General features: G+C 42.2%; 1 protein-coding gene and 2 pseudogenes across 1 annotated transcript; all 3 read right to left on the bottom strand.

Moving 5' to 3' along the window:
• Positions 1 to 6,499: 6,499 nt before the first annotated feature.
• Positions 6,500 to 9,807, bottom strand: LOC134672730 (collagenase-like; annotated as a pseudogene).
• A 2,296-nt stretch (positions 9,808 to 12,103) lies between these two features.
• On the bottom strand, positions 12,104 to 16,664 carry LOC134672731 (trypsin alpha-3-like). The gene is made up of 5 exons (XM_063530677.1): positions 16,424 to 16,664; positions 15,700 to 15,967; positions 15,085 to 15,174; positions 14,213 to 14,403; positions 12,104 to 12,325 (listed from the first exon to the last, which is right to left on the bottom strand). The coding sequence occupies exons 1-5, from the start codon at positions 16,631 to 16,633 to the stop codon at positions 12,221 to 12,223; spliced, it is 864 nt and encodes a 287-aa protein (XP_063386747.1). The 5' UTR covers positions 16,634 to 16,664; the 3' UTR covers positions 12,104 to 12,220.
• A 2,821-nt stretch (positions 16,665 to 19,485) lies between these two features.
• Positions 19,486 to 23,566, bottom strand: LOC134672852 (uncharacterized; annotated as a pseudogene).
• Positions 23,567 to 23,719: the final 153 nt, after the last annotated feature.

Below are 23,719 nucleotides of genomic sequence, written 5' to 3'. Positions count from 1 at the left end.
AAACTATGTAGGATAGTAACAAATAATGGGTTAAGGTGACATTCGGGTGTCAACTGCAGCTGTATTTTTGCGGCGTCGTTGTTAGAGTTTAATAGCACAGTGCAAGTGTTATTTACCTATACGTCATAATTTCATAGAAGTAAACTAACACTTGCACAGCGTGTGCTATCAAAATCGTTGCAGACTTTTGTCTAACTCTACCGCCGCTGTATCTGTCAATTTTTTTTATAAAATGAGTGACGGTCACCGGTTATGACGTTCATTTTCTGTCACTCATTTTATCATTAAGGTGACAGTCCATTTTCAACGACAGCTGCATTACTGTTCATTTTACTATGGACATTGACAATGACAGCGACGCGTTCAGTACCGGTAGTGCAGCTGCGGTTAGAAATGGAATGTTACCATTATCAAACAATTTAACAGATACAGCGCAGCGGCGGTGACAATGACGCCACCACAGTAATGCAACTGCTGTTGGCATCCGAACGTCACCAGCCGGGCTAGCACATGATTGGCGCGACAGTATCTCGCGGCGAGATAGACTACCCGTCCCTCTTTTGTTAACATAGAAAAAGACGGCTAGTCTATCTCGCGGCGGGATACTGTCGCGCCAATCATGTGCTTGGCCTACTGAAGAGTATCGTGTACTAATAGCGATGGTGAGATACTGTGAGTAATATCAGATCAATATCAAAACAAGTAAGCTGGAATAGCGTCTGCAGGCGTCTCTTGAACCCAATCGATCGTGTTGCGGTTTCGTTATTTACAGAGGTCTCGAATGCGGTCGCTGCACCATTTTGTATTTACGTTTACCGGTAATAGTGTTGTTGCTATCATCCACGTCGTGATTTTTATAATTCTTGCGTTTAGTATAAATACAAAAGAACGAACGGACAACTCATCCTCATCATTATTGTAATATTTTCGATATCTCTTCCATTTTACACGCAGGGTTACTGATATAATCGACCGCTCAATCACTTCGGCCCGTCGCATTCAAAACTTTTATCAGAAGATTAAAAGATAGTCGCAGACAAAATATATTCACATTTATCTTATTTTTTGATGTCCATTCACGTTATTGTAACCAAATATATGTAAACATAAATCGCCTTATTACCAAGTAATAAGGTATTTAAGACTTTAGAGTAAAATATATTTGAGGTCGATTGTATGGTTTTGATGTCGAGTTTCACGGACGGACGGGGAACTGCTCGTATAAACTGACACCTACGCGTTCAAAATGACAGTAAAATTGTAACATTATTTTCGGCAAGCTTGGAGTATTGATCAATGATCATATTCCCAAGGTACCGTACAAGGAATTTGGTACTTAAGTAGGAAATTCGGTTTTAGAAATTATGCTACATTAAGTAACCATAATTATAAATATACCGTTTTCTCATTGTATCCTCGTAATTGCTCGCACGTGCCTGATGTATGTTTGCGAGGTAACTAAAGTACAATACAAAGGTAGTTATAGTTAACTGTGGTTTTTGTGATAATTTTTTTAGCCCTCAGAGTAGACTTACCTATCTTTAACCAGCCCCGGTTTCGCACGGGTAGTAAAATAAAACATTACCCCTTACAATTTATACACAAAACCTTTACAAATTAAAATACACCTAAACCTTCCTCAATAATCACTTTATTTATGGGTGAAAATGGTATGAATACCTTCAGTAGTTTTTGAGTTTATCGCGAACATGCAGACTGATGCGGCGGGGGACTTTGTTGTATTAAGGTGTAGTGATTATCATTTAATCTGGACTGTCCTAGAGATTTCGAACTTAGTCTATGTCAAAACGCAATACTTAAGCAGTACCTAATTCTGATGTACAATACAATACAACACTCTTTATTGCACACCTCACATAGTTTAACATAAACTACAGGCGGCCTTATCGCTTAACGTAGTCTAGATACTAACGATACTTTTTTTTCAAATCCTAAAAAGGAAATATAACTCCTAGCGACCACTGCATCCTGTACCCTTACCACCAGATAAACCTAAAGATCCTATTATTTACCTATTTCTTTATCAGGCCAGCAACCTGCCATTGCTGCTGCATAATTCAAATGCCCAATTGCACTCTGGCCGTGACCGTGGGCGGTGTGGAGCCAGCATTATGGTAATACTGACCGTGCCGTGATTCCGGGATGTATGAGATGCGTTCACGACTCGAATGATAATAGCTAAAGGTGATGGTAAGGGCCAAAAGTCGTAGAAATGTGCATTTTTTTTATGGCTATCTTATAGAGATAGACCTATATAATAGTTTCCACAGTAAGCTCAATAAGGCTTGTGTTCTAAGTGCTAGACGACGATATGTACATACTTATAATACACTATGTACGATAAGAGCATGACCGGTAAAACTTGTATTGCCATATTTTAAACCATTTTCATTCAAATGCCTTCTGATTGTATCTAGATATATCTTCAAACCTTTTTCTTTAATTTGACTTGCCCAGAAGGCCCAGAACGCAATGATAGAAGTCGATTTTTTGAAAACATGCAAGATCCGTTTTAAATACTATATGGAGGAGGTATTTTTTAATTTTTCCCGCGTTCTGGTAAGTCGTAAACATTTTTATACTCCATATAATGCTTCATTCACTTAATTACAAATGCCTTCGATTTACTTATATGCAATCAGCTTGGTTTCATGACATTTTGGGCCCTTTTGGGTACGTACAGAAGAACTTAGTTGCCTCATTAACGTGAATCGTAAGCGACATTCTTTTTTTATTGAAGTTTAGGTGGGATATTGTCAGATGTTTTTTATTATTATTTACGAAGCATTGTAGGCAAAAGAACATTATATTCAGCCAGTACTTTTTTTTCTATGCCACATCCTTAAAATATACATACGTACACCGGTCACGCTCTTGTCAAACACACTGTATATAGTTATATTATTTATATACAAATACGTAGAAAAAACCCATAATTCAGGATCAAATACGAGTACCTATTTGTGATAAACACACAAATAAGTTACCAGATTTCGAACCCGGGACCTCCTGTTTCGTTCAGTACCTATGATTATCTCAATACATTTTTCATCGGGATCACGACACCAAAATTACTCTATAGAGGAGAACAGGCGTAAATAAGAAAGGAATTTCCCCCTAAGCTAAAGCGGAGACGGTCCGCACGCGCTTCGCACTCGCTCGGTTAACTACGTATGTATAAAGCCAGCATTATGGTAATGCAGAGATTCCACAATGTATGAGATGCGTTCATGACTCGAATGATAAACGAATGGGCTAAAGGTGACACTAACTACCAATCAAAACATTTATAGCAAGCCGGAACGAATTTGGAGTTTGTGATTTGTAGGAAAAGTGGTCAAATTGCTGAATTTCCGGTGGGAGTTAATCCTATGAATACATTGGACAAACCGCCTCTATTAAAGATAGCATCAACAAACGTCAGAATTTGCCAGAAAATACGGCTATCGATGTCCATCAATGTATTGAGTATTACAGTTTTTCAACAACAAGGTTTAATAGTATACTTAACTCATTTGAGTTTATCTCTGTTGGTATCGTTAAAACCTGCATTGCCTCTAATGCCTGATAACGAAACAAAGGCGATTTAATGTACAATTTTCCATAATTTTCTACTCTGCGAACTTCACTAAAACCTAATTAAAAATAAAGTAACAAAACATTCTCCAGAATCAAAGTCTCCAAGTATATTTCAGCCGTTGTCAAATAAAGCCATAGACAATGATCGTGACCGCGGATCGTGCGCTACCCCACTGCGCATGCCCACTAATATATACTTTACCCGTTTGTGTACAGAAACTACAGAATTCACGACTTTATATGATACGCTTCAACACTATATTCTCACATAAATCGTGTACATAATTCCATACCTGCAGGTTAAAGTGACCTAGGTCGATTTTGTTTGTTATGTTTTCATTATCATCAATATCACAGATTTTTCATTTATGCATGTAAAGGTAATGCTCGGATGTGTAGCTGCGTTGCGATGCGACATTTAAGGTAACATTCCATTTCTGACCGCAGCTGCTGCTCCTACACGTCGATGTTATTGTCAATTTCCATAGTAAAATTAATGACAAAACAATGAATGACAGTAACGTCGTAACAGTAGTGCAGCTGTCGTTGGAAATGGACTGTCACCTTACTGCGGCAAGGTTGATGTCACTCCGGTATCTGTCCATCTTTATTGTCACACGTGCAATAGAATATTTAAGACCAGCAAGTTCGGCCTGGCCAGCCACATAAGAGCTCACGCCAGACAACGTCCATGATATTTATTTAGGGTCGCCGTCATCGAAAACGATGAGGAGGACTATATATTATACAGTATATAGTATCTGTCAATTTATTTGATAAAATGAGTGACGTTCGTCGCCGCAGTACTGCCGTGATTTTGACGTTCATTTCGTCACTCATTTTATCATTCACGGCGGCAATGACGACGTCGCAACAGAAATGCAGCTGCGTTGAGGAGGATAGTTTATTGTGGCAAAAGAAGTAAGACAAAAAAGGCTTAGATAAATCCTATAAAAGTTAAGGAAAGTGGCAACAATTTTATCTGATTTACATAGGACACATGACACATAGGTGGTACTATTAGTTCAAGTCAGATGTTTTTAAAAGGCCTAGAAACTGAATATTTTACCTATATGTAGTTTACATAATTTTACTTATTATTAGCAAATTACCATAAAAAAAATATCATCAATAAAATTATACAGTATAGTAAGTGTATAGTAGGTATATATCTACCAAATAATATCACCTTTTTGCAACAAACTAGTACTTACTTAATAATTTTACCGGTAATACATAACTTCACTTTGCAGCTTGCGTAACGCCCGCGGCAGGTGCAAGAGCAGCAAGAGTTGTTGTTTTGTAGTCTGAATGTCATGGCAAAGTTTTATGAAATTACCGATTCTCTTTATATTCAGAACATGTTTATTGTGCACGACATGGTGACCAATACTTCTCTTTTGATTTTGCAATGAATGCTAGTTATTTTTTAAGGTTGTCAAGGGTAGCTTTCTGTTATGCTATATATAGATATTCCATGATCTATTAACTTAAATTATATTATTGATAAATAAAATTATTAATTGAAGAATTTAAAAAATGTGCGTGCAAACAAGACTGATGTACCATTTTCGGTATGAGTCAATAATGAATAATGACCTACTATTTTTATGTACAGTAGACGTCAAAAAGAAGTATTTTACCATATTACAGAATAGTATGGTACGAAAGTGTAACATAGTTATTTTTGACACCGACTGTACCAAACCTACATTCCTACATTTGTCTAAAAAAACTTCAAAATCTGGCCATGGCAACAAAGTTTAAAACCCGAACAGATCATATGATGTAGGTCTAGCGCATGAAAATATTTCAGGCTTAAGTTAAAATATACATTTAAGTACCTAAATAGAAAGTAACATGAAAGTTATTATTAGTTACGTACTTACCAAGAAAGTTTCTCCGCAGTTCACAATCCTCAAAAAACAGTCGCAAAACACTTTAAATGGTCACGCAACACACAAACCGTCACGTTCCGTATTTTTGAAAATCGAACTAGAATTTGGAGCCGTTCGTGGTCGCTCGTGCGTTGCCGGCGACTGCCGGGCTATCCAAACCGGTGGTTGTTTGTCTCGCTTGCGTGCCCATTGATTTATGGGGTAGAAAGGGATGGGTGGCAAAAAACTTTTGAAGCGAATGACAGGTTATTATGGGTACAATGTGATATTGCTGGGACGGGGTGTTGGTTAGTGCCATTGCAGTTATAGGTTACAGATTTGCAACCCGCATGTATACCTACTGTATAGGTACGTCATGTCAAGAAATTTTATTTTCATCAGACCAGTTTGTAAAGGCTCTCTATAATCTTCAAAACTTATGAGAAAGTTGTATTTTGTCCACAAGAGTGGCAAAGTAATGGATTGTAATTAGATGCAAACTACACTAGGTATATTAGCAAGGGCAGACTACAAGCAACACTTTTTTTTATTTTTATTTATTTATTATTTAATAGGACCTTTATACATTTGTATATATCGGCCCTATAAAGCCGCTTCTTATATCTTCAGAAATAAGTGTACATAAGTGGACATTTAAAATAAAAATAATTAGAATTTATTTGTTAAGCATAACTTCAGCCAATCTATATACCAATTGTGCCGTGTCCGATATTGGGTAAGCAACACTTTAAAAGGTTAAAATTCTCTGGATAGAAAATAAAATCACGAAAGTAAGTCCAATTTTCATTTATTTTGCAGACGATAGCAGTATAATTGTAGAATAAAATTGCTATAATTGTAGAGTAAAATGCTGACGAGCAACATTTTAAACAGAGCCAAGTTTTACCTTTTATCTTAATAAAAGCTGCACGTCGGCCATATCTTCCGTCGCAAGTTTCGCGAGGCACGTCATATCTTTTCTGGCTGTTAATCCCTCTTAAATGTACCCTATAAGCGATATTTTACACGCGAGTCTGAATCCAGGAGGCATAAGAAGTAAGTAACCCTCATGTAACCGGCGGGATGGCCGCGCTGGCAGCCGTCACGGTGTCCGAAGGAGGTCACACCGATCTGAAAAATTTAGGTATCACCACTACACCTTATATTTAAAACAAAGCCCCCACCGCGTCTGTCTGTATGTTTGCGATAAACTCAAAAACTAATTGATTCGGTCAAATTGTGTGTTTTGAAAAATTGCCAGCATTCACTTACGCTAAAAGGGTGGTTGTGTCAGGGGGAGGGGATGGGACACTAGTGTGCGTAAAGCACCATACCCAAATGTCTCACATATAGGTACTACTCGTACATTCATTGAATCCTGGCTATAATTTGTTTGTCTTCCCCATATAGAACATAACTTGACCGAATCAACTGAACGGATTATCATGCGGTCTTCACCTATTATATATCAATTTATTTATGTATTTATTTTAATCTTTATTGCACAATACATGAATGTACAAAAGGCGGACTTAATGCTTTAAGGCATTATCTACCAGTCAACCAATGGAGTGATTCTTGAGGAAGTTTTCTAAAGGTTTTGTGAAACCCGTGCAAAGCTAGTTTCACTGATTGGACGTGAAGAAACTATATAGAGAAAAATACTGACCAGCTGATTATTAGCGGCGTTAGCCAGAGGCCCGCCGGAATCTCCGCTGCATGTGCTGCGGCCGCCAGTGGTGTCAACACAAATCGTGGAATCAACAACGGTCGCTGTGCCGTAGGTGTTGGCGCACACGGCGTTGGTGATGACTTGCACCTGCACGTGGGACAGGACTTGGCTGGTTGTGAGAGAGCAGCCTGGAAACGAAGTTACAAGTGAAAGTCGGTATAATATTTAATGAGGCATAATATCATGATGATGATGATGATGATGATGATAGTATCCTGTTATCCCTCATCAGGGACATAGGAAAAAGAAGAAGAAGAAGAAAGAAGAAGAAGAAGAAAAGAAAAGAAGAAAGAACTTCACAACTTGAACTTGAACTTCTTCTTCAGGGAGAAGGGTTCTCCACTGTTGTCGATCCTGCAACCCTCCTGATCCTGGCATAATATCATATGGGGGAAACTAAAGCTCACAGACTCCGTTGGCTGGGCCATCTTGAGTGAATGGATGAAGATTGGAATGTGAAAAGAGCGCACTTGATGGGCTGCCTAGCAGGAGGACGATAATTTCGGACGCCCCATCTGACACTGTCACTGAGGCGAAATGGTGGAGGCGGATGTATGAGAATTTCGAGTCAACAATTTGCGAGAAACTAGTCTAATTTTTGGTCACTGGAGCAACGAAGTAGGTACAGTAAATAATGAGTTGAGAGTTAATGAGGAGAGAATTATTGACATTTGTGGCAAATGATATCAGTGTCTATTAAAAATAACAAGTAGGTACTCTTCAATAAAGGTGACATTCGGATAACTATTGCAAAGAATAATACTGCTGCGCGTTGACGCAGTATATGTCAAAGCGAATTTCCTTGAAATGCGTTGCTGCCATTTCCATTACTGCCGAGTAGAGCGTTCAATCTGTTCCACTTATTTTATCAAGGAAATTGACAGAGACAATGCCCGCATTAAGGATGCGACAGCAACGCTGCTGCATTCGTCATCCGAATGTAAGCATGCAGCATGCAGCTTGCAGCAAGCAAGCAGCTTGTACAAATGACAGAACTTACCATCACGTCAGGCCCCAGCCGGAAGCCCAGGCCCAGGTGCCAGCGAAGTTGGCGGTGCCCGTAGCAATGGAGATAGGCTGGATATTGTCTGTGGCACAAATTACAAACGTAAATTTTAAGATTAAAAGAATTACAGTTGTTTAGAGTTTAACTGGGCGATTCTCCGAGATGACCTTCGGTGCGTGACTTCGGTTCCGATTTTTTTTAACTTGCTTGATATGCGACTTTATTTCCTAAAATCTAGGTTTTATATTAAAAAAAAGCTGGTAGCAGAGGACTCCATTAGAAACACTGCTTCACCGTTGAGATCGAAGGCTCGCGGAGTAGCCCCAAGGTCAGCGAGCGACCGATACCAAATAGTGAAGCGAACCAAGCATGATAAAGAAATAAAATTAGTATAGTACATATGGAGATAGAAAAAAAAACAACGTTAAGACAGAGAAAGGATGACTTACACTAGAACAGTCCGGGTCTGGGGAGCTAAAAATGATAGGAAATTCCAGTAATAACACTAACAGTAAAGCAGAACTTACTGGTAAAGGTAACCCAGGGAAGCCTGATGATCGCGATGTCATTGACAAGCGTATTCATGTTATAGTTGGCGTGCATCTCAACATCGGTGGTCGTGACTCTGGTACCGCCGGAGAAGAGAAGAAGGGAGCCATAGACGACGGTGAAGGAGCGAGCCTGGGAGAACTGCGTACGCCAGCAGTGGGCGGCGGTGATGCCGCGGGTGTTGGAGAGGAGAGAGGAGCCGCAGACGGAGGTGCCACCAGTGGTCATGGTGATGACCAGACCACCCTGGAAACAGTTAACATAACTAAGAAGAGATAAGTACTCGTTTTTAGAGTTTTAGTTTTATATGGCCCATATATCATAGATGTCGGGCACCATCACGAGAAAATATACAATAACATGACAAACAAGGAGGATGCAGAAAATTAAGAGACATAGGGCCAGTTGCACCAACCACATTTAACGTCACTCAGCAGTCAACTATGAAACTTCCCATACGATAAAATTTGGCGAACGCTTTAACGGTGACAGACTGTTTGGTGCAACCGACCCTAAGAGAGGTAAGTTAAGCTTTATTCAAACGCCTGGGAGACCACCACTTACCCACCCACCCACCCACAGCCCACCCAGAGCTTTAGCTAGTACATTCAAAGAATTTAATTACAGTTCCTTCGTACCTTATCACAGTGACAATCAATGTGAAAATCGCTATAGGGACCTCATACTATTGTCACTATTGCAAGGAAAGAAATAGCACTGAAGTTAAATTCATTGACCGTATCCTGGAACATACCAGCACCATTTGATTTTTTATCTTGGCAGACCAAAATTGCATTTGTCTCAGAAATTATGTTGAGTTGTGGGATACTTACAATATAACGGTACTGTCCAAGAGAGGCATGGCCACCGCCTACTATCCTCGCGCCATCGAAGTCCAGAGCCTCTTCAGCCGCCTTCAAGCGAGTCGCCAGCGGTATCCCGATCTTGTTGTGGTAGTCAGTCTCCACTACAGATTCAGTGGGACCTTGTATGACCCCACCGGCAACCAGACCCACCAGGGCGAACGCGACAAGGAGCTTCATGTTGAGACTTGGACTTGAATGTGCACGATGTAAGTAATTTTAGTTTTAATTTTAATGTTGTTTTTATTTGACTGAATGACAGTATTTTTTAAATCCTTTTATATCTTCGCTGCAATTGACAAGCTGGCTTAGCTTGTTTTTTTAATTGATCGTCATTAATCTGGGATTAATTTTGTTTGATATGATTTTATATCTGGCGAGGCTTAAAAGAAGATTACTCTGGAGAATCATGTGACTTGAGCGATAGAGGTGGATCTGAAGAAGTTATACTCGTTACTTCAAGACGATAGGAGTAGCACTCTACCAAAGAAAATTTTCAAAAATTCTAAAGTTCCCATGAAAATTGTACACGGCGGGAAGAAGTTGCTATTCAAGACACAAAATGGAAGAAATTTTAACCTTATGTAATTTTATTTTAAGTTCATATTTCTTCACTTTTATATCAACTTTTCCCAGCCGTATACCGAATGTTCTTGGTATTTTTTTCTACATGTTTATTGCCGAACCTTCCTACAGTTTCGATTTAATATGACACTTGAAATATTTGTACGCCAATGAGTGACGTAAATGTTACATGAAACAGTATACGTAATCTGAACGGGAACTTTCTAAATGGAAACTTACACGAGAATTTTCTCATGGAAGTTTCCAGAAATTTCGGAAATGTTGTGCAATTTTGCACATTGATAATTATTGATAAAAGTGAATTCAAGGTTCGCTCGTTTTCTGTGTGCTTGTGTGTGTGCGTGTGTGTGTGTGTATACTGGTGATGTTTAAACATATCAATATCATTTTATTATTTTTGTGTACCTACCTATCATAACAGGTTGCAATAAGTTTGTGTTTTTGCGGAACTTGTGAATAAAAAGGTAGAGTCGATCATTTCTCTCTCTCTCTTTCTCTCTCTCAGCTTTATCTATCAGTAAATCTACTATGTCAAGTTTGTTTGGTATCGTTTTCGTATAAATTGGGGATGCCGAATTCATTTATGGTAGGTATCATATTAACGCCATGTCAAAATAAAAACATATACTTACTTAATATATTTAATTTTTTTTAGTTCCTCTTCACGCTTTTTAAACCGCTTAACCGATTAAGTTAAACATTTTATATAAGTACTTAAGTAGAGATAGTAGTGAAGTCCCGGGGAAGGACATAGGATAGTTTTTTTTCCCAAAAATCATCCCAAGGAGTAGGTACCTATACATATGTAGGTTACATTATCATTTGAATTTATAAACAAAACTCCTACAATTAGGTACATTATGTAGACTAACAAAACTACCCATTTGAATTTATTGTGTCTTCATTAAAAGCAAAGTTTAATTAGGTCCCCTGAGATGTAACTTGTGCTGTACAACTTGTTTTAAGACTTAAGGAATGAAACAATCCAATTCGATGTTGCGCTGCATACCGCCAAAGGACCTGTTTTTTTTTTGCAAGAGATGTACACGATAGTGCGCAAGCGATGACGTTAACGTGCCCGTGCCATGGAGCACCGACGAAGTGGAGAAAATTAAGACGAAACAGGAGCTGAGCCCGTTCTCAATTTTGAGATTTTGAGGTGAATATACCCGTCGCTCTGACGGGGCGTAACCGCGACATTACCTACTACCAAACTTTGTCATTGCAAAATATTTGAAGATAGCTATTGGTCCTACTCTAGCCTCCTAAGTATGGTCCTACCTACTTATTTAAATATTAAGTTCAATGAAATTTTATTAATGTTTATTTGGAACAGATTTGCATTTGTTTCATTTCGTTCAATTTAGAGGCAAAATAAAATCAACTCTATTTTGTACCGCGTAGGTTAAAATTTCTCTGGCCATTTTTTTAATTTTTTCTTGTATGGCTGGGCCTTAGGAGGCTAGAATGTTTGATTCTTCTCCACCCTCAATTCTACTCCGTGGCAAGGTGGCGGGAAGTAAAAGCGGCCATTTTGAGAAACGGCGCAGCCGCACAATGGCATTAACGAGGCCGATGCAGATGAGATGCGCGCAGATATACGCAGCTGCATTCAAACTTACGCGGCTAACATGTCGGCGGCCGATCGTAAAATCAGGCAGATCATGAAATTCCTAGGCATATCGTGAAACAAGGGAAGTCGCAAATATATAATAATAGAATAGAATAATATTTTTTGTATAACTGTGTACCGACAGTATGACGAAAGGTATGTTTTGAAACGCAGCTAGGTGGTTGATAATGGGAAAAAAAGCCACAAATTTGGAAATAGTTACGTGTTTTATTTCAAAAGAATGTATAATTGTAACATTTAACAAGAAAACATCAGCAGCTATTTACAAAAAATATATTCGCAAGTCCACCAGCAATTACAGTTGACATGAACTTTTAATATCACGGGTGGACGTGCGTCGCCTGGTGGTAAGCGGTATCGTAGCTTATGGACAGCTTAGAAACGAGACTGGAGCCAGGCGGCGAACTCGGAGACGCGGGCGAAGCCGGCGGGGTGGCCGACCTGGCAACCGTCGCGGTGGCCGAAGGAAGTCACGCCGATCTGTCGGAAAAAGAAATTGGGTAAATACAGAGAAAAAGCTTCATGGAACTTAAATGTATCTTGAGGGTCGAGAATGTGTACATAATATTGGTTTTCGTTTGGTCAGTACTGTCCCGTCCCGCTTGGCGCGTTATTTATAATCCCATACAAAGTGAGACTTGAAACGAGTACGCGTCGGCTTAAGTCGCAAACCTCGTAACTCCTCCGGGGGAGTTACGAGGTTTACGACTTTAAGTATTGTTGACCAAGGTAACAATTACTAATTTCCTTGAAATGGAGTTACGAGGTTTGCCACTTAACGTCCGCTTAAGTCGCAAACCTACAGTCACAAACGTACGTCCGTCACGCTAACACGCTATCAAATGAAGTTTATACTAGGGGTTGGACGCTACACCATGAAGATTTGTAACTATCTACAAGATACAGTGTACGTAACTTGATGTTGTTGTTAATTTCGTAACATTTAACCTTCATTTAATATGATTGATAATAAAAATAATGACGTACCTCTATAATTCTAATGACCATGAGATACATGTACGTACATACCTACGCTTCCTTTTGTTATCTTTGTTACAATAATCTACATGATAAATAAAATCTTACTTTGATTACTTTGATTGATTGTAGCTTAATCTTATCCTTAAAATAATTTAATCTGCCTAATTTATTCAAATTAATATGAAGTACCCCTAGGTACTTATATTAGCTCGAAAACAATACAAAAGGTAATAATTTCACGGTCCAAAATACCTATATTTTGGACGGTGAAATGATTACCTTTTGTATTGTTTTCGAGCTACCGATATTTCGACGCAGTTACATGCATCTTGTCCACGGGTAACTATAGATAAGCACAATACAAAAGGTAAGCACGGTCCATATCCCGGTCGATATAAGTATATGTCGGAGAATGGATGAATTGTGCCATCTGTCGCCTTCAAGAGGCATTTTATCATGCAAACCTAGACAAATAGAGCAAACTAGGGTGTTACGCGTACACCTGAGTGGCGTTCGACGCAGTTCCGCTAAGACGTCATAGAGTGCGCTGTTAAAAACAATTGAAGTCCAGAACAATTGAAGTTATGCTGTCAATCAATCTTCAGAAGAAGCACGATGAGAACGAACGGGAGAAGATGACGTCTGTGGCGGCTCCTGGGTCAAATCCACTGGTTTGCTTAAGATAAGAAACGTATCGCGTGCTGTGATTTGTAATGAGTCTTGTGCAGTAAAGATTGTGAGTTGAACAACGTATTTCATTGAAGGCCCTCGTCATCCACGATTGAAGGTTCTGATGTGCTGCAGATAGTATGATACGCCCACAATTCTCGACATATATATATAAGTGAAACTAACCATGAATCATTCAAATCTGTTAAAATGGCTTGCTGAAGAAGAAGAAGAAGAAGAAGAAAGAGACGAAAAGAAAGCTGTGTGTATCTAGACCAATGTTATGCCATTCAATCATTTTCAACAACAATACGGCGTGGCTCACGCCGTGATTCCAACGCTTTGCTACAGGTAGCTAAAAGAACATCAGTTCCACACCAATTTTGGTGGCTAGCCATAAGCTGCGCGTGGCGCTATCGCCACCTAGCGGCCATATCTGTCCTGATCGGAACAGACGCGTTTTGTTAGAGAGTGAGTCTTCTGTACCTAGTACTATTATTTCTTCTTCTTCTTCTTCTTTAAGTGCCTTCTCCATCCCGGAGGTTGGCGACCTTATGTCTATATGCCATTCTATCTGAAGTCATGCGAATTAGTTTCTCTGTACTGCCCACGTCCAACCAGTCTCATGTTCCGTGTCCATGATATTCTCCTTCTCCCGCGTCCTCGTTTCCCTTCAATCTTCCCTTCAATAATTATTTATTATGTGACAATACTGACCAGCACGTTGTTAGCGGCGTTAGTCAGGGGGCCGCCGGAGTCTCCGCTGCAGGTGCCGCGGCCGCCGGTGGTGGCGATGCAGATGGTGGAGGCCTGCACGGTGGTGGTGCCGTATGTGGCCGCGCACACGTTGTTGGTGATGACCTGCACTTGCACGTGCGACAGGAACTGGGCGGTGGTGATGGAGCCACCTTCAAACGAAATAAATATATGAAGATTAACAAAAAAACGTCTCTAACTCTCTGAAAGCCACGCCTATCGAGCGGCCCGTCGTCGTAAATCTTGTCAAAATGCATAAAAGGAAGGAAGGAGGAAGGAAAGGAGGAAAGGCCTTCCTTTCCTCTTTAAGGAGAAAAGGTGATTGCGTTGTATGTGTATGGCGGTCAAAGGGTTTAAAATGAACTTAAAAGCTAAATATATTTCGAAGCAAAGACAAAAAGTTGTACAGATTTATTAACGTGACCCTCGTCTTTTAATCTGATTTTATTTCAATTGTAGTCAAGTAAGTAACCTTTTGGACGGGAAAATACAAATTCATCAAGACTCATTCTTATGGACAGTCGTGAAAAATATTTGGGTGGGATGTAAGTAAGTGGTTGGTCTTAAGGGTCAGTCGTGAAAGATGAGTACTACAAAAATTTGTAGTGGTCATGATTAACAATCAGTTGGTCGCTGGCAAACTGCGAGGAATGGGGACACATTCGGGGGGAACTATTCGGGAGTCATTTTTTACGCTTAGTTTCATTACTGATTACTAGATTTCCAGAAACGTCAGAAGAATTCTGTAAAGTCCAGTTTAGATAAAATAATGTGCGGACATCGTGAAAGTTTATATCATTAATAATTAAAAAATAAATCATTATAAATCTTACCATCGCTAGTCAGACCCCAGCCGGCAGCCCAGGCCAAGGTCCCGGCGTAGTCGTCGTTACCGGTGGCGAGAGCGATGGGCTGGATGGTGTCTGTAACACAACGTCAAATGTAAAATACAGATTATAATAAATACTCGTATCCACAGGCATAGAATAACTAATTGTACTACCGTCCACAGGGCCAGATTTCCGACTAGGCCCACATGGCACGAGCCTAGGGGCCCAGGCAACCCAGCAATGGTTCTGGGTGGAGAAGGTTCCCCCTAAATTTTAAGTGCCATACCAAAGGTCTAAATGGCTAACCGAGCCTGTGTATCCAACAGGCGTCCATACAATGATGGATTAGCCTTATCTGTTTTTTGGTGCTAAATTAGTGTCACTTTATAATGCCATGCAATTGAAAGAGACAGAGACTGTTATTATGACAGTCATTATGATGTCTTGAAGGTCGCGAAGTTGGAATCTCGACACAATGCGAATTCTAATTCGTTTGTGCTAAGCGTTCCCACTGAACGTCTAGCGACCTTCACGAAGGAGTTTTGGCCGAAAGTTGTTGACAGTTTAAATAGGTAAACTGAAAATAAACCCCAGAACAACTTATACAAATGTACTTACTGCTGTAGGTGACCCATGGAAGCCTGATAACAGCGATATCATTAACCAGCGTGAGCATGTTGTAGCTAGCGTGCATCTCCACATCGCTGGTGGTGACCCTGGTGCCGCCGGAGAAGAGCAGGGTGGAGCCGTAGACGACGGTGAAGGAGGCGGCCTGGGAGAAGAGAGTCCGCCAGCAGTGGGCGGCGGTGACTCCGCGGGTGTTGGTGAGGAGAGTGGAGCCACAGACTGAGGTGCTGCCAGTGGTGAGACTGATCAGCAGACCACCCTAAAACGTTTTAAGGGTTAGTATTAAGCATTTGTGAGAAGCTCTAGCTGTGGAGGCATATCCAGAATAGATTATAGAAAATAGAAAATGCCTATCGAACTTAAATGCTATTTAGAAAGGATGACGTGACTTGTTATCCCGATATATCACCCTGGGTACGGCCCCTGTTAAAAATAAATTGGAAGAATAACTGAGGTAAATTTATGTACCTATATCCTGATACTTAGGTTACCGTTAAAAGAAACTTGTATCTATGAAAAAAATTACCTACTCATAAGATACAAATATACATGTTAGTCCCATCTAGTATTAGTTTTAGTTCAGGCTTGGAACATCAAACTGATTGAGGAACTTTTAGCGCAATTGTCTGTGACCTATTAAAATATTAAATTCTTGTGCTAATAAAAAAAGGTCACTTGCTGAATTTGATAAAAGTTTGAAGTATGGGGTACTTACGATATGGGGGTATTGTGCAAGAGAGGCAGCGCCTCCACCCACAATCCTGGAGCCATCGAAGTCCAAAGCCTCTTCGGCCGCCTTCAAGCGCGCCGCCAGTGGGATTCCGATCTTGTTGTGGTAGTCAAGCTCCACCACCGAATCGGCGGGAGCATCTATGACGCCACCAGCAACAAGACCCATCAGAGCGAACGCCACAAGGAGCTTCATATTGAGGCTGGAAATCGATTATACATAATCATCTATTACAAAGCCTTTTATACTGTTTTACCGAAAGATTCCGTCAGCTGAGTAATTGATTTTCATCTTATCTGGGATTATTTTTAATTAATTACTGATATGATGTTAAATCGGACGCTAGTGTCATCGCCTAGTATACTATAACTGTGCCATGTCAATCAAAAGGGTTCTTATTGTCGGTTGTCAAAAGGCGCTATTTCCAAATAGCATGAGTTTGAAATCAACTTTATCGACCAACGACAATGTGGTACCATTTGGTTGAAAACGTCACAAATGTTGATATTAAAGTCAAAAGGGTTTTTATGCGCAATCTATTAATGAACTTGTGTAACGAGCGCCGGATGCGATAAGGTGGCTAAAATACTGATAATAGTATTAGGATTTCCCAAGTCACACATAACTTGGGAAATCCTAATCCTACAACTGAACTTACTAAAGCAGTATTTTATTATTTTTATTTAGGGCGTTTTCTACCCTACCTAAAAGGAGTACCTTTTCATGCGGTGGGTTAGATAAGAAAAGAAACCTTAATATTAGCCTTTTGTTTACTTCTACAGGAAAGACGCGAACACAGTTTTGTGTTTGACCCCAATATCTACGAGTATGTGCTTAATCCCACCTTAATCACAGCTGGATAACATATAAGTAAGTAAGTACATTGGGTTTTCCCTGTTTTGAATAGCGTCATTAATAATCCGTACATAAAAAAGTATTTTATTTATCTACTACGTACTTACGTACGTACATACGTACATCTTAGTCATTTCCTCAATTTTTTTGGCCTTATTCACGATAACAAGGACTTTAAAATATAATCCGTGATAAATAGGAATTACCTAAATAATCATACCATTTTTTGATCCAGTACATTCCTAATAGGTTTTATGAACTCACGTGTTTTCTCTCCTGTGGAGTGGACAATAGTCAGCAAGTATAGTTCGTAGGTTTCAAACAGAGCCCGAGCTAATCCTATTGTCTATTGTTAAGTAAAACCGCTCGTGCCACGTGCCACAACCACCTGCATAAAAACCTGCGTACTTCGGTTACTGAGTGCCGGCGAGTCGAACACAACAGAACCAGTCTAAAATGTGTCATCGAGATGCGTAACAAAGGCGCGTTATCGAAGAGCGCACCTATACTGGTTTTTTGAGCGTTGGACTAGCCCGCGCTCAGGTGCCAAATAGAATAAGTATGACCCTTTTTTGCAGATAAATAGCACGTGCGGTTTTACTTAACATTAGACAATAGGATTATATAGCCGCCGGGCTCTGTTACAAAGCTACGAACTATAACAGCTTGTGGACATTTTATCATACTTATCCAAATAATAGGAGTACTTGAATGGGAGTATTTATAGGGTATGAGAGGGGTACCTCAGGAGTGATAAAATAATACTGCCGTGTAGGTTATAGTCAATCTATTCAATCACAACAACAGAAATCCGTACACTAGCAAGTTATTTTTGTTCACACAGTTTGGGGGTTCAAACCCAATAATCACTAAACTTAATCTACCGTTATTCATTAATTATTCACAAAATAAACAAAACTCTTCGAGAGCGCGGTGAGGCGTCGTGTGTCGAGAGACAAGACAGAACAGACCCGCGCTCGCCATGATGCTACGCGGGAGCGGGACGGCAACTCTGCGTCTTAGGTTAGAACGAGACGGATGGCCATAGCTTCCGCTCTACTTAATTACTATATCGCGCCGGGAGTTGTCCACGAGTGGCGCGCTTTACTCGGTTTGCTATATGCTCCCCCTCTAGTCCTGGAGAACGCCCCCGCTCCTGGACTAGTACCCTATCATTCCTATCAGCCTTAGCTGGACGTCCACGATTCCTCTTAGGAATAACAGGTCGTGGGGTATCGCCATCGTTACCTTGGTAACGGGTAAGGTCCTGAGTGTGGTATCTACCGAGAGAAATATCCGGTTGGTCGGTGCTAGCGATTGTGTACGTCGTAGGACTAACCTTCTCTGTTATGACGTACGGTCCATCGCGACGTGGGAGAAACTTAGCAGTTACATCCTTCGATGTATTACTCAGCAGATGCGACTTAAGGAGGACTAAGTCACCTACCTCAAATTCATCTGAAGGTCGGCGCGACGTATCGGCATACTGCTTTGCTTTATCCTGTTGGACCTCCACACGTTCCCGAATACCTGATAAGGAGTTTAAAAATGATCGGAGATACGGAGTTATCTGTGGGACAAAGTTATCTTTATCCAAGATGGCACGTAGGTCATGGATGACTTCTGTGGGTGACCGCATTTCCCTCCCGAAAGTTAAATAAGCGGGTGATTTACCTGTGGTGCGGCATCTTGCACTGTTCAAGGCGAACCGAATCACCGGTAACTTCCGTGGCCAAGAGGTGTGGTCTTCTTCCACGAGCTGTGCTAACATCGCTTTCATGTCTCGATTTTTGCGTTCCGCAGGGTTGGCTTCTGGGTGGTATAACGGGGCGAGATTCTGTTTTATCCCTAGAGCTGCCATGCACTGACGCATAACTGCGGATACGAACTGGACACCATTGTCGGAAATGACTCTACGTGGTAGACCAAAACGCATAAAGTACTCCTCGACGAGAATCACCGCACAAGCTTCAGCGGTGGCGTCCTTGAGTGCGTATAGCTCGGTCCACCGGGTAGCAGTGTCCTCGACGAGGAAAATCCACCTCTCCCCCTGGTCTCCTGGTGGCAAAGGACCGAATAAATCCATGGCCAGCACTTCATTGCGCTGGTTCATGAGCGGTGTCTGCAAAAGACCTGGAGGCTTGGTATTTGTGGCTTTGTAGCGTTGACAGTGTATGCAGGCTTTGACATAATCAGTGATTATTCTCCGCATACCTGTAAACAGCTGTGTAGTACAGCTGGGCAACCTTCTGATACGTACGATCGACGCCAGGGTGTCCGGCTACCGGCGAGTCGTGGCATTCCTTTATAATCTCCGCTCTGAGACTACTGGGTATCACGAGCTGTGGGGTCTCACTATCTGAATCGGGGTTGTACCTGTATAGTACCCCTTGATCCATTAAGTAGCCGCGCTCCGTCCATCGTCGAGATGCCACCTCGTCGGAACCCTCGATTTCTTTGATAATCTTCTCCACCTCGGGGTCAGCGAGCTGTTCCCGCCTCAACTCTGCTGGATTCTTCTTTGGTAGGTCGACCACGACCGAGCAGATTCCGCAGTCCTCACGGGAGTCCCCGGAGCAGACTGGCCTACTCAGCGTGTCGGCTACCACGTTCGCCTTCCCCGGAGTGTATTTGAAACGGAGATCAAAGGCCTGGAGTCTTAAGGGCCCAACGTACCAACCTTCCTGCTGGTGACTTCAGTGACAGCAGCCAACGGAGGGGCTGGTGGTGACTGCCAATGACGACCGGCTGGCCGTCCAGGTAGGGTCGAAAACGCTCTACCGCCCACTCCACTGCGAGAGCTTCCCTTTCCGTAGTGGAGTAGTTCCGCTCCGCTGCGTTAAGAAGGCGACTAGCGTACTCTATAGGTCGCTCTTCGTTCCCGTCACCTTGAAGTAAGACCGCTCCAAGGGCGTAATTGCTCGAATCTGTCCTGAGAATAAAAGGACGACTGAAGTCGGCTTGAACCAAAATTGGAGCTGTGGTCCGAAGGCGCTTCAGCTCAAGGAATGCTTGAGTCTGCTCTGATCCCCAGATCCAGACTTGATTTTTCCTAGTTAGGCGTGTCAGTGGTTCGGAAATCTTAGAGAAGTTTGGTATAAACTTCCTAAACCACGAGCACGTTTGTAGAAAGGTTCGCAGATGCTTCAAGGTACCTGGTTCCTTCATCTCGAGTACAGCACTCACCTTATCAGGATCGGTGGAAACGCCTTGTTGCGTTATGACGTGGCCGAGGTACCTAACACTTTCACGCGCGAAAGCGCACTTCTCCCTGTTGACGTGGAGGTTGAACTCGGCCAAGCGTTTGAAAACTGCCTCGAGGTCTTGTAAGTGACGTTGATAACCTTCCGAGATCACTAGAAGGTCGTCTAAGTAAGCTAAGACAGTTACGTCTTTTAATGCTGAGCAGGAACGTAAGCGGTCGATCAGCCGTTGAAACGTCGCCGGGGCATTTTTCAGGCCAAATGGCATACGCTTAAAGCGGAAGGTACCTAAAGGACACACAAATGAGCTTTTGTCCCTGTCCGCCTCTCTTAACATTACCTGCCAGTACGATGAACGAAGGTCAAGGGTGCTCATGTAGCAATCTCGCTTCGTATTCTGCAACAAGTCATCGATGCGTGGCATCGGGTAGGTATCGGACTTGGTAATTGCATTCAAACGACGGTAGTCCACACAGAACCGGATCTCACCATTCGCCTTCGGCACCATCAGAGCTGGTGAACTCCAAGCTGACTCACATTCTTCAATGATATCGTCTTTTAACATCTTATCAATCTCCTTCTTCATCAACTTCTTGGCTGGATTGAGTCGATAAGGTGGTACTGCTATAGGAGGATGCTCACCTGTTTCTATCCGATGCTCAGCGTAAGGGGTCGGAGCTCCCCCTGGTGTGAAGACGTGTGCGTGCCTAGTAAGAACGCCAGCGAGCGCTTGACGCTCAGCTGGTGTAAGATGACTTCCCTCGTCAGCCCGTAGGACGTTTGTGGCAGCACAGGTTACACTGGGCGAAGTAGGCTCGAAACACAGTTTATACTGAACGGTGCGGTTCCTGCTAAAAACACCATACCAACTCGAGGAAATCAATATCTACCCCGGCAGCAGTAAGAAAATCGATGCCTAACAACGTTTCATTATTAGTCGCGTAAGGGAAAATTATGAACGGAATTTTAACGATTTCCTGTTCTAATCGCACCTCTAATACAGTAACTAGTACTTCCATTGTACGCGACACCCCATCAGCAAGCTTAATGTTGCGCGTTATCGTGCGAAGCGGATGGTTCCGACGCAAGAGAATAGCGTATAGCGTGTGTCCCAAACCAGTGCCTTTCACGCCTAAAATCTCTATATTAAAAATCGGTCTTGTCGTTCGACTCACTGTCTCGCAATCCCCATCAACATAAGTCATGTACAGTTTTAACAACTCATCGTCAGAAATTTTACTACAGTCCGCGTCAAAAAACATGTCAACTTCCGTAACGCCCCTGCCATTTGAAGGGTTAATGCACTTTGACGCGAACGACGAGTAATCATTATTATTATTGTTACAGGCACGATTATTATTAAATACGCACAAAAGTGGGTTAGGACCGTTTGATATATTAGGCTCGTTTTGTTCACGACTATCCATCATCGAACCTTTTCGCGCGACTTCACTTGAAATTATTGAATTATTACTAGAACACATCGGAACTATAGTAGAACTAAGCGGTCCGCGGCTGCGAAATTGTTCGTTACATGAATGAGGGTTAGTCGTTTGCAAAGAATGATTAGCACACATAATATTTTTAAAAGCTATAGGTACCAAACAATGTACACATTTCTCGCCTATAGTTATAGTGTTACATGCAGGAATCTTGTTACCACTTGGCCCATCGAATTCATAAGAATTATGAGTAGTGCCACTTTCGACTTTATTATTATACGAAATAGGGCTCAAATTGCTGCATGTGTCACTCATAGCAAAATAGGGATTTTGCGATCTATCTTTCGACGTGATATTGCACGGGTTAAAATCGACACTATAAAAGCTAATATCACTTGTTTCACTGTTAGATGGCACATTTGCACTATTTGCAGAGTTATTCTTAGACGTGGACTCACCTGAGTTCATGAGCTTACGGCATTGGTCTTTGGAGTGTCCAAACCTTCGACAGTACGCACACACGGGTCGCAGCTTTTTCGCGGTCGGGTCCGCGGCGGCGGCGCTGGTGACACTGGTGACTGCAGCGCCGGTGCCTTGCGCGACCGCCGGTTGAGCAGGCGTCGGCGCCGGCGCGCGCGGCTGCGCGAGCGCGGACGATTGCGGCGCCCGGGGCGGCGCGGCCGCGGCGCCGCTGGCATGCGATGTACCCGTACGCGCCGTGGTTGTTGAAGCGGGAGGCGCGCGTTGGTTTGAGGTCACCGTGCGGCTTGAAGCCTGCGACGGTGTTTGTTTCCTCTCCCCCTCGTCGAAAGAATCTTCCACGCTTCGCGCACGGCGGAGTAGCTCTTTAAAAGTTGCGAAGTCCTCCCTCCGTAGCCTCTTCCTTATCCTGCTATTCATGAGTCCGTACGTCATGTCAAGTTGCGCCTTTTCGGAAATATCTCCCTCGGGGAGTCGCGCGAAAAGGGAACGTATTCGCGCCACAAACACGTCGGTGTTTTCCGTTTGCTGTGGCGATGAAAATATCTCTATATATAAGCGATGGGGCGGGCGGCGGTCACCGTAGGCACTTATAAGATTCTCTTTAGCCTGCTGCCATGAAGTAATTTGCTGTTTCACACCCTGCCACCATGTCGCCGCGTTTTCTTTTAGAAGGTACGCCAGACCGCGCAGGACATTTGTATCCGAAACCTGTGCGCATTCACTATAGGCGTCTACTGCGTCAATAAAAGCTTCCACTGGCTCCTGCGGCTGGCCGGAGAACGTGGTCTTGCAGCCCGTTAACGTTCCTTGACCTTGAGCTGTACACGACGTAGTACGCGACGATACTGATTGTAACAACTCTTTCAGGGCTTCGGTCTGCGATCGCTGTAGCGTCTCTATGATGTTTTGCACATTTTGAGTCGAAAACATATTAATGTCGGCCAATGCCGTAGTCACCGCGTCGGCTGTGTCCGCCTCGCGAGCTTCTTCATCACCGCCATTTTGCGGTTCTTCGTCGGTCTCGGGCTCTGTACTGGCCGCTTTTCTCGTTTTCGGCGGCATATCGACACACTCACTAAAGAAATGTACTTTCAACTACACTTTCGAACGAACTTGTTATTATTTCACGTTGGATGCGCCATATATGAGAGGGGTACCTCAGGAGCAAGGCCTGTTCACTTCCTAAGAAAGTTATGTCCCCAAATAAGTGCGCATGTGTGCGCCTGTAGCTTCTATGTGTGCGTTGGCCTCCGAGAAAAAGTTGCGAGTAATAAAAATAAAATCATTTTTCTACAGCA

Source organism: Cydia fagiglandana, chromosome 17, assembly GCF_963556715.1.
Source record: "Cydia fagiglandana chromosome 17, ilCydFagi1.1, whole genome shotgun sequence".
Classification (NCBI taxonomy): Eukaryota; Metazoa; Arthropoda; class Insecta; order Lepidoptera; family Tortricidae; genus Cydia; species Cydia fagiglandana.
Note: the sequence above shows the minus strand (reverse complement) of the source record. Positions and strands in the feature narration are given on the sequence as shown.